Below are 17,734 nucleotides of genomic sequence, written 5' to 3' on the forward strand. Positions count from 1 at the left end.
CCGGTACCAAAAAAAAAAAAAAGATAATATGCGCATTAAGTTTAATTATGTTTGGTATTCTGGCAATGGTAATATGGAAGAAAAAGGTATTTGTTTGTTTTATGGACCCTCATTTTTTCTTTACAAAAGGAAAATTATCCTATAAAAATAATTTCACTTGTTTGAAAAAACAAAGCCCTAGTAGTAATCTATTTTTTTTTTTTTTTTTTTTTTTTTTTTAATTTTTTATTGTGGGTTGTTCAAAACATTACAAATTTCTTGACATATCATATTCCACACTTTGATTCAAGTGGGTTATGAACTCCCACCTTCACCCCATACACAGATTGCAGAATCACATCAGTTACACATCCATTGATTTACAAATTGCCATACTAGTGTCTGTTGTGCTCCACTGCCTTTCCCATCCTCCACCCTCCCCCCTCCCCACCTCTCCCCTCCCCTCCCCTCCTCTCTCTCTACCTCCTCCACTGTATAACCCTGAGGGTCTCCTTCCATTACCATGCAATTTCCCTTCTCTCTCCCTTTCCCTCCCACCTCTCATCCCTGTTAAATGTTAATCTTCTTCTCCTGTTCTTCGTCCCTACACTGTTCTTAGTTACTCTCCTTATATCAAAGAAGACATTTGGCATTTGTTTTTTAGGGATTGGCTAGCTTCACTTAGCATAATCTGCTCTAATGCCATCCATTTCCCTGTAAATTCTATGATTTTGTCATTTTTTAATGCAGAGTAATACTCCATTGTGTATAAATGCCACATTTTTTTTATCCATTCGTCTATTGAAGGGCATCTAGGTTGGTTCCACAGTCTTGCTATTGTGAACTGTGCTGCTATGAACATCGATGTAGCAGTGTCCCTGTAGCATGCTCTTTTTAGGTCTTTAGGGAATAGACCAAGAAGGGGAATAGCTGGGTCAAATGGTGGCTCCATTCCCAGCTTTCCAAGAAATCTCCATACTGCTTTCCAAATTGGCTGCACCAATCTGCAGTCCCACCAGCAATGTACAAGTGTACCCTTTTCCCCACATCCTCGCCAGCACTTGTTGTTGTTTGACTTCCTAATGGCTGCCAATCTTACTGGAGTGAGATGGTATCTTAGGGTGGTTTTGATTTGCATTTCTCTGACAGCTAGAGATGGTGAGCATTTTTTCATGTACTTGTTGATTGACTGTATGTCCTCCTCTGAGAAGTGTCTGTTCAGGTCCTTGGCCCATTTGTTGATTGGGTTGTTTGTTCTCTTATTGTCTAATTTTTTGAGTTCTTTGTATACTCTGGATATTAGGGCTCTATCTGAAGTGTGAGGAGTAAAGATTTGTTCCCAGGGTGTAGGCTCCCTATTTACCTCTCTTATTGTTTCTTTTGCTGAGAAAAAACTTTTTAGTTTGAGTAAGTCCCATTTGTTGATTCTAGTTATTAACTTTTGTGCTATGGGTGTCCTATTGAGGAATTTGGAGCCCGACCCCACCGACTGTAGATCGTAGCCAACTTTTTCTTCTATCAGACGGCGCGTCTCTGATTTGATATCAAGTTCCTTGATCCATTTTGAATTCACTTTTGTGCATGGCGAGAGAAAGGGATTCAGTTTCATTTTGTTGCATATGGATTTCCAGTTTTCCCAGCACCATTTGTTGAAGATGCTATCCTTCCTCCATTGCATGCTTTTAGCCCCTTTATCAAATATAAGATAGTTGTAGTTTTGTGGATTGGTTTCTGTGTCCTCTATTCTGTACCATTGGTCCACCCGCCTGTTTTGGTACCAGTACCATGCTGTTTTTGTTACTATTGCTCTGTAGTATAGTTTGAAGTCTGGTATCGCTATACCGCCTGATTCACACTTCCTGCTTAGCATTGTTTTTGCTATTCTGGGTCTTTTATTTTTCCATATGAATTTCATGATTGCTTTCTGTATTTCTACAAGAAATGCCGTTGGGATTTTGATTGGCATTGCATTAAACCTATAGAGAACTTTTGGTAATATCGCCATTTTGATGATGTTAGTTCTGCCTATCCATGAACAGGGTATATTTTTCCATCTTCTAAGATCTTCTTCTATTTCTCTCTTTAGGGTTCTGTAGTTTTCATTGTATAAGTCTTTCACCTCTTTTGTTAGGTTGATTCCCAAGTATTTTATTTTTTTTGAAGATATTTTGAATGGAGTGGTTGTCCTCATTTCCAATTCAGAGGATTTGTCGCTGATATACAGGAATGCCTTTGATTTATGCGTGTTGATTTTATATCCTGCCACTTTGCTGAATTCATTTATTAGCTCTAATAGTTTCTTTGTAGAGCCTTTTGGGTCTGCTAGGTATAGAATCATATCATCTGCAAATAGTGATAATTTAAGTTCTTCTTTTCCTATTTTGATGCCTTTAATTTCTTTCGTCTGTCTAATTGCTCTGGCCAGTGTTTCGAGAACTATGTTGAACAGAAGTGGAGAGAGAGGGCATCCCTGTCTAGTTCCAGATTTTAGAGGGAATGCCTTCAGTTTTTCTCCATTCAGAATGATGCTAGCCTGAGGCTTAGCATAGATTGCTTTTACAATATTGAGGTATGTTCCTGTTATCCCTAGTTTTTCTAGAGTTTTGAACATAAAGGGATGCTGTACTTTGTCAAATGCTTTTTCCGCATCTATCGAGATGATCATATGGTTCTTATTTTTAAGTCTATTGATGTGGTGAATAACATTTATTGATTTCCGTATATTGAACCAGCCTTGCATCCCAGGGATGAATCCTACTTGATCATGGTGTACAATTTTTTTGATATGTTTTTGTATCCGATTCGCCAGAATTTTATTGAGGATTTTTGCATCTAGGTTCATTAGAGATATTGGTCTGTAGTTTTCTTTCTTTGAAGTGTCTTTGTCTGGTTTAGGTATCAGGGTGATGTTGGCCTCATAGAATGAATTTGGAAGTTCTCCCTCCTTTTCTATTTCCTGAAGTAGCTTGAAAAGTATTGGTATTAGTTCTTCTTTAAAGGTTTTGTAAAATTCTGCTGTATACCCATCTGGACCTGGGCTTTTCTTAGTTGGTAGTCTTTTTATGGTTTCTTCTATTTCCTCAATTGATATTGGTCTGTTTAGGTTTTCTATATCCTCCTGACTCAATCTGGGCAGATCATATGACTTAAGAAATTTATCTATGCCTTCACTATCTTCTAATTTGTTGGAGTATAAGGATTCAAAATAGTTTTTGATTATCTTCTGTATTTCTGAAGTGTCTGTTGTGATATTGCCTTTTTCATCCCGTATGCTAGTAATTTGAGTTCTGTCTCTTCTTCTCTTCGCTAGCATCGCTAAGGGTCTGTCGATTTTGTTTATTTTTTCAAAGAACCAACTTTTAGTTTTGTCAATTTTTTCAATTGTTTCTTTTGTTTCGATTTCATTAATTTCAGCTCTGATTTTAATTATTTCTTGCCTTCTACTTCTTTTGCTGTTGTTTTGCTCTTCTTTTTCAAGGATTTTGAGATGAAGTATGAGATCATTTATTTGTTGGTTTTTTCTTTTTTTAAGGAATGAACTCCAAGCAATGAATTTTCCTCTTAGAACTGCTTTCAATGTGTCCCATAGATTCCGATATGTTGTGTCTGTGTTTTCATTTATCTCTAAGAATTTTTTAATTTCCTTCTTGATGTCTTCTATAACCCATTGATCATTCAGTAACCTATTGTTCATTCTCCAAGTGATGTATGCTTTTTCCTTCCTTCTTTTATCGTTGATTTTCAGTTTCATTCCATTATGATCAGATAAGATGCATGGTATTATCTCTACTCCTTTATATTGTCTAAGAGTTGCCCTGTGACATAATATATGATCTATTTTTGAGAAGGATCCATGTGCTGCTGAGAAAAAAGTGTAACTGCTTGATGTTGGGTGGTATATTCTATATATGTCCATTAGGTCTAGGTTATTAATAGTGTTATTGAGTTCTATAGTTTCCTTATTCAACTTTTGTTTGGAAGATCTGTCCAGTGGCGAGAGAGGTGTGTTGAAGTCTCCCATGATTATGGTATGGTGGTCTATTAGACTCTTGAACTTGAGAAGAGTTTGTTTGACGAACATAGCTGCACCATTGTTTGGGGCATAAATATTTATAATTGTTATGTCTTGTTGGTGTATGGTTCCCTTAAGCAGTATGTAGTGTCCCTCTTTATCTCTTTTGATTAACTTTGGCTTGAAATCTATTTTATTTGATATGAGTATGGACACTCCTGCTTGTTTCCGAAGTCCATATGAGTGATATGATTTTTCCCAACCTTTCACCTTCAGCCTATGTAAGTCTTTTCCTATCAAATGCGTCTCCTGTAGGCAGCATATTGTTGGGTCTTGTTTTGTGATCCATTCTACTAGCCTGTGTCTCTTAATTGGTGAGTTTAAGCCGTTAACATTTAGGGTTATTATTGAGATATGGGTTGTTCTTCCAGCCATATTTGTTTATTTCTGTTACTAAACATGGTTTGTTTTCCTCTTTGATTATTCCCCCCCCTTTACTGTCCTACCTCCCACTGTTGGTTTTCATTGTTATTTTCCATTTCCTCTTCCTGTAATGCTTTGGCGAGGATGTTTTGAAGAGATGGTTTTCTAGCTGCGAATTCTTTAAACTTTTGTTTATCGTGGAAGGTTTTAATTTCATCCTCCATCCTGAAGCTTAATTTCACTGGATACACAATTCTTGGTTGGAACCCATTTTCTTTCAGTGTTTGAAATATGTTGTTCCAGGATCTTCTAGCTTTCAGAGTCTGTGTTGAAAGATCAGCTGTTATCCTGATTGGCTTACCCCTAAATGTAATCTGCTTCCTTTCTCTTGTAGCTTTTAAAATTCTCTCCTTATTCTGTATGTTGGGCATCTTCATTATAATGTGTCTAGGTGTGGATCTCTTATGATTTTGCACATTCGGCGTCCTGTAGGCTTCTAGGATTTGGGATTCTGTCTCATTCTTCAAGTCTGGGAAGTTTTCTTGTATTATTTCATTGAATAGACTTCTCATTCCTTTGGTTTGGAGCTCTGTACCTTCCTGTATCCCAATGACTCTTAAGTTTGGTCTCTTAATGTTATCCCATATTTCTTGGATGTTCTGCTCATGGTTTCTTAACAGTCTTGCTGAGCTGTCTATGTTCTTTTCCAGTTGAAATACTTTGTCTTCATTGTCTGATGTTCTATCTTCTAAGTGTTCTACTCTGCTGGTAGTATTCTCCATTGAGTTTTTAAGTTGGTTTATTGCTTCCTGCATTTCTAGGATTTCTGTTTGTTTGTTTTTTATAACCTCTATCTCCCTGTATAGTTGATCCTTTGCTTCCTGGATTTGTTTGCGTAATTCGTTGTCGAAGTGATCTTTCATTGTCTGATTTTGCTGTTTAATGTCTTCCTTGATACTCCAGATCATCTGAAGCATGTATATCCTGAATTCTTTATCTGACATTCCATCTGCTGCAGCTGTTACCTCTTCTAAAGTTGCGTTGACCTGCATTGCTTGTGGTCCTTTCTTTCCTTGTCTTTTCATACTGCTTGCGTATCTTTCCTGCAGGTGCGGGCGGCGGCTTTGCTCTCTCCTTATTCCAATTGGGGTGTCGTGGCTACCACGCCGGCAGGTCACTGGGCCTGTTCTGGGAGCTGGCGGCGGCTCTGTTCTGCCCCTACTCCAATTGGGGTGACGAGTGTACCACGCCGGCAGGCCACCGGGCCTGATCCGCCGGTCGGTTGCAGGTTTGCCTACCCTGCAGGCGCGGGCGGCGGCTCTACCCTGCCCCTACTGCAAATGGGGTGACGTGTCTGTCGTACCGGCAGGCCACTGGGCCTGTCCCGCTGGTCGGTCGCAGATCTGCCCACCTTTCGGGCACGGGTGGAGGCTCTGCTCTGCCCCTACTCCAATTGGGGTGTCGTGACTACCCCACCTGCAGGACGCTGGGCCTGTTCCTGGCACGGGCGGCGACTCTGCTCTGCCACTACTCCAATTAGGGTGGTGTTTGTACCACGCCGGCAGGCTCCTGGGCCTGATCCGCTGGTCTGTTGTAGGTCTGCCTACCTTGGAGGCGCGGGCGGCGGATCTGCCCTGCCCCTCCTACAACGCCTGTGGACCCCTGGGCCTGATCTGCAGGTTGATCACTGGTCTGCTCACCCTGCGGGCACGGGTGGCGGTTCCGCTCCGCCCCCACTCCAATTGGGGTCACGTGACCACCACACCGGCAGGGCCTGGTCCGGGCGTGGGAGAAGGATCTGCTCTGCCCCTACTCCAGTTGGGGTGACGTGTGTACCACACTGGTAGGCCACTGGGCCTGACCCACCAGGCTGTCACAGGTCTGTTTACCTTGCAAGCGCGAACCGCGGCTCTGCCCTGCCCCTCCTACCACGCCCATGTACCACTGGGTCGCGGGTCTGCCCACCTTGCGGTTGCGGGTGGCGGCTCCGCTCCGCCCCCTCTCCAATTGGGGTCACGCGGTCACCACGCTGGCGAGCCACTGGGCCTGCTCCGGGCGCTGGCGGCGGCCCGGCTCCTTCCCTCTGGCTCGACGACAAATTGAGGAGACTCGGGTGACTGTGCCTCACCCCCCCTACCAGGAGACCAACTGCTTATGTCACCCCTGGTATTGATGAAGTTCCCTCCTCCGCCGCTTTCTGCAGACATCAGATCTCTGCCATGTTGGTATCCTATGCGAATGGCAGCATTTCGTTCCCCTAGCCGGGCAACCAAAGCACCGGGTGAGTCCTGACCGGCCCTCAGCAGGACCCGGACCGAGAAGCAGTTTCCGCGGGCTCCTAGCCCCGGGCCAGGGAAGTTCCGGGAGCCGGAAATCGGCCACTCCGTGCTCGGTGTAAGCTCCTATAAATGTAAGCTCCAAGAAGCAGTCCCCGCGGGCTCAGTTTCGGGAGCCGTAATTCGGCTGCTTAGTGCTTGTTGTATGCTCTGGTAGGCGCAGGGTCCAAGAAGCAGCCTCCGCGGGCTCAGCAGCCCTGGGCCAGGGCGGTTCCGGGAGCCGGAACTCGGCCGCCCCGCGCTGGGTATTCACTCCGATAAGATCAGGTTCTAAGAAGCACCCAGGCGCTGAGCCCTAGCAATCTGTCTGCAAGCCGCAGGCGAATTGCAGCCTGAAATTACCTGTTCTATGGCTGAATGAGCTGCAGTCAGTCGAAAACAGCGGTGGTGACGTCAGTTTACCAAAATGGTGGCTGCTGGCCTCCTCTGTGGTCTGACCGGTGTGGAGAACCGAGATGGACCGCTTCCTTCCCCCGTCTCGAACCCAGAATTCAGCCCTGAGTACGGTGCTTGCGCGGCTGGCAGAAATTGCAGCGCTGTAACCCTGCGTCTCTATCCCAGCGCACGCTGCAGATTCTAGCCTCGGGCCGATTTGCTGAATAAGCAGTGCGACAAACCTCTCGCGTTTGAGTCCCCGTAGCTGATCCTCGTGCGATGGAAATCCTTCCTCCAGGTTCCGGAGCACCCCACTATTGCTGGAAATTCCTAACAAGATATCCTTTAGCCGTCCTGACTTGTCATACTCCCACACAGTGAAGCAGCACACGGGGGCAATGCACTCCCCTCGCCGCCATCTTTTTCTCCCGAGAATCTAGTAGTAATCTATTTAACTGAAGACAAATCTGCTTGGGGAATTAAAAAGAAGAAAACTGAAACTAAGTTTTGCTAGCTTCTTGGTCTGTTCTTGAGTAGTTTGCTTGTGCTGTCTGATTGATCATATCTGCTCCCACACTCAGGAGAAATCACACTGGTCTCTGATGACCTCATCAGGATGTTAAGAACCACAGAAGAAATTGAAAAACATGATGTTACTGGGTCAAAGTTCTAATCATCTTTAAGACCAGTGTAAAATGTCTCTAAATAACTTGATATTCTACAGGGCATTATAATGTTATATTTTTTACCCTAAATTTTTAATAAAATATTCATGTTTCAAGGTGCTAACTTTCTACTAAAGCCTGTAAACAAGGCCAGCCTCTTCCTGAGCCTTGATTTCTCCACCCTCTCTCAACCCTGCATGGTTGACTCCTTGTCATCTTGCTAAGCCCCGTTCTCCCAGCAAGCCTTCCTGATAGCCCTCTGCAGCTTCCAGATATTGATTTTTCCCACACTGTGCTGGCTTCTATCATGCTATTGTTTTACCTCCCAAATGTGTGTGTGCCCTCTTCTCAAGAGCGAACTCCTTTAAGAACCAACCTAGATTTAACATTCATGTCTGTCTCCCCAGGCCCCAGCACATGCTGCACATATACTGGCATTTAATCGATATTTCTAATGAGAACAAATGTATGGCAACATTATGATAATTAGAGAAATAGATGAGACACAGTCTTTCATTTGAAACAAACAGATGAAAGAGAACCAATGATGATGATGATGATGATGATGATGATAATCGTCATCATCATTTTTTAGCCTGAACAATACCCTTCTCTATATAATGGTGCAGGCCTTCTGACAAAACATGAAATGAAGAAAGAGGTCCAGGCAGAGGATGTTGACTATCTTTTGGTTCATAAGTATGCATACTGGGGAAGAACGAGCTCATGTGAGAAATAATCCAAAAGATACGGAGAAAATACTATACCATCTACACAGAAGGATATTATACCTTCATCCTGAGAGCCTTTACTGTGAGTGTGTGTGTGTGTTGTGTGCGTGTGTCTGTGTGTTGTGTGCATGCATTTGCTTATGCTATGTGAGGGATGGAGGTGGTAGTTTTGCCTTAGGGTCAAGAGAGGTGTATCTGACCTTGAAGGAGGTATGCATTTTACTACAGAATCAATGTGAAATTAGTCATCTCAAAGTTCTCACTTGTCCCTTCAAGGGAATGGCTTATTTGTACCCAGTCTCCTATTTTGGAGACCCTCTGTTATCCACATTCTCTGTTTGACAGTTTTCCCATCCAAAGGAAAAGATGTCCTTGTCCACTCTACTCAAGAAGCCCATTTCTTTTCCACTGCTTGGACTTCAGTTTCCTTGGGTCTTCAGGTGTTATCAACAGTTCTTTCCTTGAATGATTGAAAAAGCCTCCTAACGGGCTCTTCCGCCATGGTATATCCTCTATATGTTGCAAGAAGCCTCTTTATTTAGTTGATTAAATGAAAAAAACACAAATGCCAGCCTCAATTTTTTTCCACACTTTTTCTTTCTCCCTCCCTTTCTTCCATCTCTCCTCCTCCTCCTTCTTCTAGTGGTGATTCTTGATAATTGATAATTTTTAAATTCCTTGGCTTCAATATATGACTTTATAAATTGGCTCCAATCCAATGGTCTTCTTCAGCTTCATGAGCTACCACTGAATTTCAGACCTGAATTTCTCCAATTACATTGAGCATCTCACCTTTCTTTCTAAATAACAGACATTGTCATGAAATCTTGGTGTCTTACATGCAGCTCCTTTGGTGTGGAGTGACTCACTACTTTTCACCAGGAAAACGCCCATCCTTCAACATGCAGTGTGTCTCCTCCTTGGAGGAACATCCTCCGTTCTACTGGTAGTACTAGAGTACTGAACAAGTCTTAGTAAAAGTACTTACTTCCAGGATTGTGATTTGCCGATTCACCCATCCACCCTTTTCCAGAATGTAAACTTTTCAAGAGTAGGCACCACACCTGACCCATCTGACTAAGCACATAGCACGGTTCTTGCCATGTAGGACACAAGCCCTCACTGTTTGGGGAATAAATAAAAGTACAAATAATATAATTCCATTATGAACAAAATCAACTTTAATATGGTATTCAGGAAGACTTGAAGTGATCTTTTCATATCATGCATTAAGTAGATTTTGAAGGGCTTGGGCTTGGAATCTAATGGCCTTGGGTTTCTTTGTATCTATGGAAATGGGCATTCTAAGTTCCAAGTGGCACATATAAAAGTGAGCTTGTTGCCTCAGGGCTCCATGGGGCCCAGTGGCTGGCACTGAGGCTGGGAGGCAGCCCCTAGACTGGTGAGTGGCTGTACCTCTTTGAGAGGTGAATGAGTCTGAGCAACACACCAAGTCGTGAGGAGCAGCCGTGTCATCAACAGAAACCAGCTCCAGTCAGCCAGTGAACCATCCGATGCTTTCTACCCATCTGGCCTCCCTGGGCCCATGCCATGCTGATCACTGTGTACTGTGTGCGAAGGGACCTCTCTGAGGCAACCTTCTCCCTCCAGGTCAGCCCTGACTTTGAGCTTTGCAACTTTCGGGTCCTTTGTGAGCTTGAGTCTGGAGTCCCCGTCGACGAGATCCAGATTTTCCACATGGAGCGCATCTTGGCAGACGACCACTATTCCCTGGGCTCCTATGGCCTCAAAGACGGCGATGTTGTTGTTTTACTTCAAAAGGATAATGTGGGATCTTGGCCTGTAGGACGGACCCCAAACCAGCCCCGAGTAGATTTTGGTGGGACTGCAGTGCCTGGGACTTCAAACTCTAGGCAACAGCACCAACACCAACACCAGCACCAGCATCAGCACCAGCACCAGCACCACCAGCACCAGCACCAACACCAGCATCAGAAACATGCATCATCTGTACAGCAGTCCCATGGCTTGGCCTCTGGAGAGAAGATGACTTCTTCTCAAGGTCTGGACAACCCCACTTTAATTCGCAGTATGCTGCTTTCGAGTCCTCATGATCTGTCCCTGCTGAAGGAACGCAACCCAACCTTGGCGGAAGCACTGCTCAGCGGAAACCTTGAGACATTTTCTCAGGTCTTGATGGAGCAGCAAAGGGAAAGATCCTTGAGAGAGCAAGAGAGACTTCGCCTCTATTCTTCTGATCCATTTGATCTGGATGCTCAAGCCAGAATAGAAGAAGAGATTCGGCAGCAGAACATCGAAGAAAACATGAATATAGCAATGGAAGAGGCCCCCGAGAGTTTCGGACAAGTGGCAATGCTCTATGTCAACTGCAAAGTGAATGGATATCCTTTGAAGGCTTTTGTTGACTCAGGAGCCCAAATGACCATCATGAGTCAAGCTTGTGCTGAGAGATGTAACATAATTAGGCTGGTGGACCGACGATGGGCTGGAGTTGCTAAGGGAGTGGGCACACAAAGGATTATTGGCCGCATTCATCTATCTCAGATTCAAATTGAAGGTGACTTCTTACAATGCTCTTTTTCCATTCTCGAGGAGCAGCCCATGGACATACTTCTAGGACTAGATATGCTCAGGAGACATCAGTGTTCCATTGATTTGAAGAAAAATGTGCTGGTGATTGGAACCACTGGCACACAGACTCACTTCCTTCCCGAGGGAGAGTTACCCCCCTGTGCTAGGCTGGTAAGTGGAACTGGGCAAGAGGAGTCTTCAAATAAGGAAGCATCAGATAAAATGAAACGTTCAGTCATGGATTCAGGACGCAAAAAGCATTGAAGCAGGTTATAAATATGCTACCATCTTAAGGGAGCCTCAGGTCCTGGGAGATTATAAACATGAGCTCACTGGCAATGCAATCATTAAAAACATCAGTAACAACTAAACCTGGCCTCAAACTAAGTTTTCAAATGGGTAAATGTAAATCATAGCTTGATCCTGCCCCCCTCTTCATTTCCCTTACTCAGAATCAATGAACCTCGTCCTGGAAAAGCCCTGGAGGTTCCTGGTGGTTTCAGATGATCCATGAAAAGGAAAACCAGCCTCTTCTGTCAAATATAGTGTGGCCTGTCCAAACGAACTGCTATTTTGCAGAAGTCTCTAAAATAAGTCACTATTAGGCATTTACACAAAACTATTTCATATCGGCACTAGTCATTATTTTATATTCAGAGAAATATGTCTATTTTAACAGATCTTGTTTGGGAAAGGTATGAGAAATGGTAGAAATTATGCTCTTGAGTTGCTTAATATTGATAAATGTCTGTTTTGGGCAGCAGGAAGGCCAATTAACTTACAATTTATATCTTCCCTTCCTCTGGATTGCCCTGGAGTCATGCTTACTACAATCCACCCCTAAAGGCTATTTTTGACACACTTAAAAGCGGAGTTTTCTGATATCCTAAAATAATTTTCTTTTTCCTGCACTCAAGGAAAATGCAGTTGTAAAACAATTAATGAATTATTATTTTTAATTATGGTATTTCTTGGTAGCTTAGTGGTTGCATAGTGGTTAAAGTGAGAGATAGGGCCAGGAAAGGTCTAGAGTCCTAATACTTACTTCAATATTTCAACTAGATCATCTAGTTTAAAATCTGGTTCATACAAAGGGTTTCAGTGTTAAAATAACATTTTGAAGATTTCTGAGTAAGAAGACCTCTAAGGCCTCATTCGGTTCTATGATCCATTCTGAAAAACCTACTATACATTGATCCTATTGATACTGGAAATTATAATATTATAGACTAAGTTGTGATCCTTGGCTAAAATACCTGAAGGAAAGGTTCAGTTGCCTGTGTGGCCATCAGATGCACGGGAAAATATTTGTGGACAATTATTTATCATTAGAAAAACAGATTCAAAGTCAAGAGCTTACGTTCTGATCCTAGCTCTTTATTACTTATACAATCACCTATTTAACTCAATTCCTCATCTATGAATTGGTTAAGAGCGTGCAGATACTTTTCAAGTGTTAAAACTGCATTATGATTTAGGGTGTTCTTTGAGTTATTTGACTTTCCCAAGAAGATGTAAAACTACTTGAAGCAATCCCTAAAGGGCATAGGAAAAAAAATCCTCTCCTATAATCACCATAACCCCTTTTTGATTTAATTCTTGGGGATACTGTCATCTTCCTTTAGAATTAGCACTTTCCTTCCAGAAGCCCCTGGTTCCCCCTGTCCCCTACTTTCTTCCTTGGAGGTGTTCCCATGCATACAACCTTCAATCCTGTCTACACTTGCTTCAAAACTCACACCAGCAGAACTGCTAAAAATGACCAGATGGACAGACTTCTTGTGTACTTATGTTTGTAATTAAGCACTCAAAACAAATGAAATTAACAAATGGAAGATGCTCAGAGGAACATCAGGGGTAAGCAAAGTGGTTATAAGTTTATGAAAATCTGACCTGAAAAAATCAGGGATTCTTTTTTTTTAATTTTTTTTTTTAGTTGAACACAATACCTTTCTTTTATTTATATTTATGTGGTGCTGAGGATCGAACCTAGTGCCTCACATGATCTAGGCGAGCACTCTACCACTGAGCCACAACACCAGTCCCAAGGATTCTTTTATAGATGAAAACATGCAAAATCTTTAGCCTTTCCTTTTGGATTTTAATTTTTTGTTCCACTTGTGCAAAACATACCTGATTTGCATATGTTACAACATCAAATAAAAGATTAGTATATGGCCTATCAGGATGTGTGGCCTATAAAAGCCAGTCTAATAGTCACAAAATCCTTAAGGTAAAAGACAGTTTTAGATGATATGCAGTCTGACCACATGCTGCGGGTCATCTCAGAGAAACATCATTCTGAGGTAGTTATAATGATTCAGGACAAGTGTCAAGTTTAATTCTGTCCAGTTTTGAGCTGAATTCTATTATCTCATAACTTTCAATAAATTGATATTCATTCTTCCTTCCGCCAAGAATACATTTAATCTTTCTGGCATGAGGCAACCTTTTCCATGTATGAAATTAGTATTATCCTACATAGGATTTTTTGTATGCTTTCTCCAGATTCTTTAACTGCTCTTCATAGAAAAAGTTTCTTCTCTTCAAAAATCTCTTGGTCCTTCTATTTCACTTTTTAAAATATTACTTGAGTGAACAGATGATTAAATTAAAAACACTTTTATTGAATTGAAAAGCAAGGACCTCAAAGAAAAAAATCGATAAACAGTGAATTAATTAGCAATGCTTTTAAAAAATCATTCTCTTATGAAATCATTCTCTTACAAATGAGAAAGTATTCTAAAAATTTGTTTCTTGAATTTAAAATCTTAATGCATTTCTATGCACATTTGAAAGGGTCTTAATCAAATAAATTTTAAATGTATTAGGTTTGATAAAAGATGGAAGCTTTTGCTTGTATTCTACATAAAATAGGTACTCTGCAAGTACTTTATATGTATTACTATTAATCTTCAGGATAAACCCCCAAAATAGTTACCATTAACTCCATTTTGTGGATGGGGAATTCCATGCTCAAAATTGTTCAAAACATTCAAATGCCCAAAAATCTGTTTTATAAACATTTCTTTTACAACAGCCTAAATTTTGCATTGCTACTCAATTAAACACACACACACACACACACACACACACACACAAACACACACTCATATATTTATTCATTTTGCAGGGGAGGGCCGGTGATTGAACTCAGGGGCACTCGACCATTGAGTCACATCCCCAGCCCTATTTTATTTCATTTAGAGACAGGGTCTCACTGAGTTGCTTAGTGCCTCACTGTTGATAAGGCTGGCTTGTAACTCATGATCCTCCTGCCTCTGCCTCCCAAGCCGCTGGGATTACAGGCATGCATCACTGCACCTGGCTATTTCATACATTTATATATAAAGAACTAAAATTTAAAAAAAATTCTAGAAATAATATGGAATGTTTTATCCTTTCCTAATCTCTTTACTTAAAAAATTATATCCTACCAAGATATCTGCAGCACAATTTATAAAACACTGACTGACTACTACATTGCCCAATTCAATCTTTCTGATTTTAAATTCTAAATTCTTTCCACTAGGTAAATTTTTTACTTCAGTCTTATTATTTATAAAAGGTAAAAATTTCTTATGAAATCTAATTTTGTGGAAACTAGTAAGCTACTAGCAATAAAAATGACAATGGAGTAGCAGTCAGAATAAATTCCACAATTATTTATTGAATACTCATGAAATAAGCCCTGTGATATGATTTTATAAAGATGGAAGCACAGGAAGTTACAGGTTTAGACCTCAAGGCAATTATAACCTAGTGAGAATAGGAGATAGACTTGTAACCAACAGAACAAAAGGCATGGGCATGAAATTATTCATACGTTGGTACAAAAATAATAATTTTATTTTAGGGTTATTTTTAAAATAAGCAAGCCAGTAAATGCACTTCCAATATGTGTAAAATGTACATCACTGACACTAAAAGAAAACTTATTCTCCTCTTAAAATTTTAGGCTGCTAACATACAACTTGTAAATATCTACTACTGGAAATTTACTACCCAGAAAAACAAACAAATTGTCATTTTCTTTCTTCTTCTTAGAAGTTATGGTAAACTTGGTCATATGATGAAATATATCTACCTTTTTAAAATAACAAGATATTTTTAAAAAATCAATTGAAACATTGGTTTCACTTAATGCCCATTTAATCACCTATTTTTACCCAAAAGAAAAATCATTTTTGGGATAAGCATGTGTGTCAATACTACAGCAATGCTTTCTACTGCAGTTGGGTTAGAAGACTCGTGTTATTAAAATAAAGTAGAACATATAATCTTAATCTCCTTCTTAAAATATCAGGTCACAAAAGTTCTTGTTTCTAAGTGTAATTCACTCCCCAAAGAGAAAACAAATGGATGATTGCATGTATAAATTCATCTTCATCATGGGTACAAAACCTTGCCCTTTTAGTTAAGAGAATATTGTATTTCCTTTGGAATGTCAATTGTAAGAAGGTCATTTGCTGACATCAACATTCCATAAAGAAACCTTTGAGTAAATGATTAGAGTGCTCTGGGATTCGCACCAGGAAACTGTTGGTGAAGATATTAATCAATGCTAACATTCATAGTTATGCTTTGAAGTTAGCAAGAGCCTGAAAAACCAAGGAAGAGGCACTAAGTTAAAGATGGGTAAAGGAATAAGAAAGAAAGGAAAAAGAAAAAGGGAGAAAAATTGTGGTTGATTTTAATGGGTTCTTAGTTTAAATGCTGTTTATATGGGTTGTGGGCCAAGGGTAAAAAACCACAGGTCATCAACCATGGGTCAACTATCATTCCACCACACTTTATTATTTTATCCCACAATAGAAAACTGCATAAAAACAAAAATATTTTCATTATTTTTATACTAGAGTCTGAGTCAACCTTACTTTTGAACCCCAGCTTGTTTCTACGCCTGGGACCACCTATTAGAATCTCAGAATTTCTAAGACTCTCTTTAACAGGGTAAAGGAGAAGAGCCTTTCTGTGCATTCCTTGTGTTCCTCACAGGATCCATTCCTTGGGCTGCAGAGGTGGGTACTCCTGGGATGGCTTTGTCTCATAGTGCGGCAGTAAATGTGTTCCAGTGACTATTTCCCTTCTTCCATCCTTGCTTCTTTCATTTTTTTCTTTTTCTTTTTCATAAAGATGTTTATGAATCCAGTTTTTCTATATTTCTAACTAGTAAATCTTATTTTAAGAACATCCTCAAGAAAAAAATCACAAGGTAATTTCCTCCTACATTAAGGTCCATAGAGACAATGTGGCTATGCTTCAGGTGAAGGTGAATGGTAAATTTTTCTACTGTTAATTGATGTATTGATGCTGCATCCAAATAAAATAGACAACAAGTACCAATGTGGGCACATTCCAGCTGAATAATCACTTAACCACATCAAATTTTTCCCATACAACATCAATCACCATCCTGAAATCCCTATCAGAGCTAAACTACAGGTATGAAAGGTACCATTTTTGGTACTGGGCTTTCTCAATAAAGCAACCAATTTCTGGTATCAACTGGTACTTTGAGCTGTAACCAGGTATATCAGAGAACTTATCATTTCATCAAAACTTGACCTGATTTTTATATAAAAAACATGCAACTAAATCACACAGCGATAGTAGGATCATCTTCATAAAATTGGAATATGTTCTAGGTTAACAATATATTTACATGTATAGATTTGAATATAATTAATCTTTTAAAAATTCTTGAAAATCCCTTTAATAAAGTTGTCAAATATTCTTATTGTATAATATCAGTCACCATTCTGAAATTGTAGTCTATCAGAACTTTATTACAAGGATCCCTTGGGATAAAGAGGAAAATCAAAGTTATATCAATTCACATAGTTTCCCTTCAGACTCAACATATGTCTAGGAATGACATGTCTAAAGTTGTCAAATATTCTCTCTAAGGGTGATTTAACTAATGTTTACAGGGGCCAACTTTTCCCAGTTTGCCTGGGACTATCTGGTTTAAAACAGATATTCCTGTTTTCTGGTAAATCCCTCAGTCCTGGGCAAAACAGAATGGTTGCCTACTCTACAAATTTTGGAAACAAATTTTAATTTAGATGCTCACAAGCATGCTATGTACCTCTAAAACAGGAAGCAAATTTAATAGGCCTGAATGATCAATGATTCACATGATTGGTATATATCCAAATATTGAAAGTAGAATGTCCTCATGATGTATTTGTATAGAAGAGAGAACCTTATTTAAACTCATTCATCACTCATTTCTAGACTGGAAAGTTAATCATTTTAAACATTATAAGGGGGAAACATTTTAAAGGAAATACTGAAAAAATTAATCAAAGTACTGTATAATTTTTTTTTCAAGAAAGTTCACACTATAGCTGAAGCTGAAGAATCTAATTTTGAAAGCTTCTTGGAAATGGCATATATTTATTCAACTAAAAATGATAAGAGTAGAAAATGAACATCAGAAAGTGGGGACAGAATGTACTAAAAATAAACACAGTATTTAAATAATCTATGAACTTGGATTATCCTGGAAAAGCACTGATAGAATTATTTGATATGCCCCAATGGATAGGGATAGACTGAATTTGTCTCAAACCTGTTGTCCTAGGAATTTCCATGGAATTTGTCCTAGGTTTTAGGTTTTTCAAGGAAATATCTGAACAACAGAGTACAAATTTC

At 40.2% G+C, this 17,734-nt stretch overlaps 2 protein-coding genes across 3 annotated transcripts in view; one reads left to right on the forward strand and one right to left on the reverse strand.

Moving 5' to 3' along the window:
* The window catches only part of Pdgfd (platelet derived growth factor D), a 231,448-nt gene that overhangs the window by 109,183 nt on the left and 104,531 nt on the right, over positions 1 to 17,734 (reverse strand). The window lies entirely within an intron of this gene.
* Ddi1 (DNA damage inducible 1 homolog 1) lies at positions 10,073 to 11,338 on the forward strand. Its single transcript, XM_027930448.2, has 2 exons — positions 10,073 to 10,430; positions 10,488 to 11,338. The coding sequence occupies exons 1-2, from the start codon at positions 10,073 to 10,075 to the stop codon at positions 11,336 to 11,338; spliced, it is 1,209 nt and encodes a 402-aa protein (XP_027786249.1).

This window comes from Marmota flaviventris, chromosome 9 (genome assembly GCF_047511675.1).
Source record: "Marmota flaviventris isolate mMarFla1 chromosome 9, mMarFla1.hap1, whole genome shotgun sequence".
Taxonomy (NCBI): domain Eukaryota; kingdom Metazoa; phylum Chordata; class Mammalia; order Rodentia; family Sciuridae; genus Marmota; species Marmota flaviventris.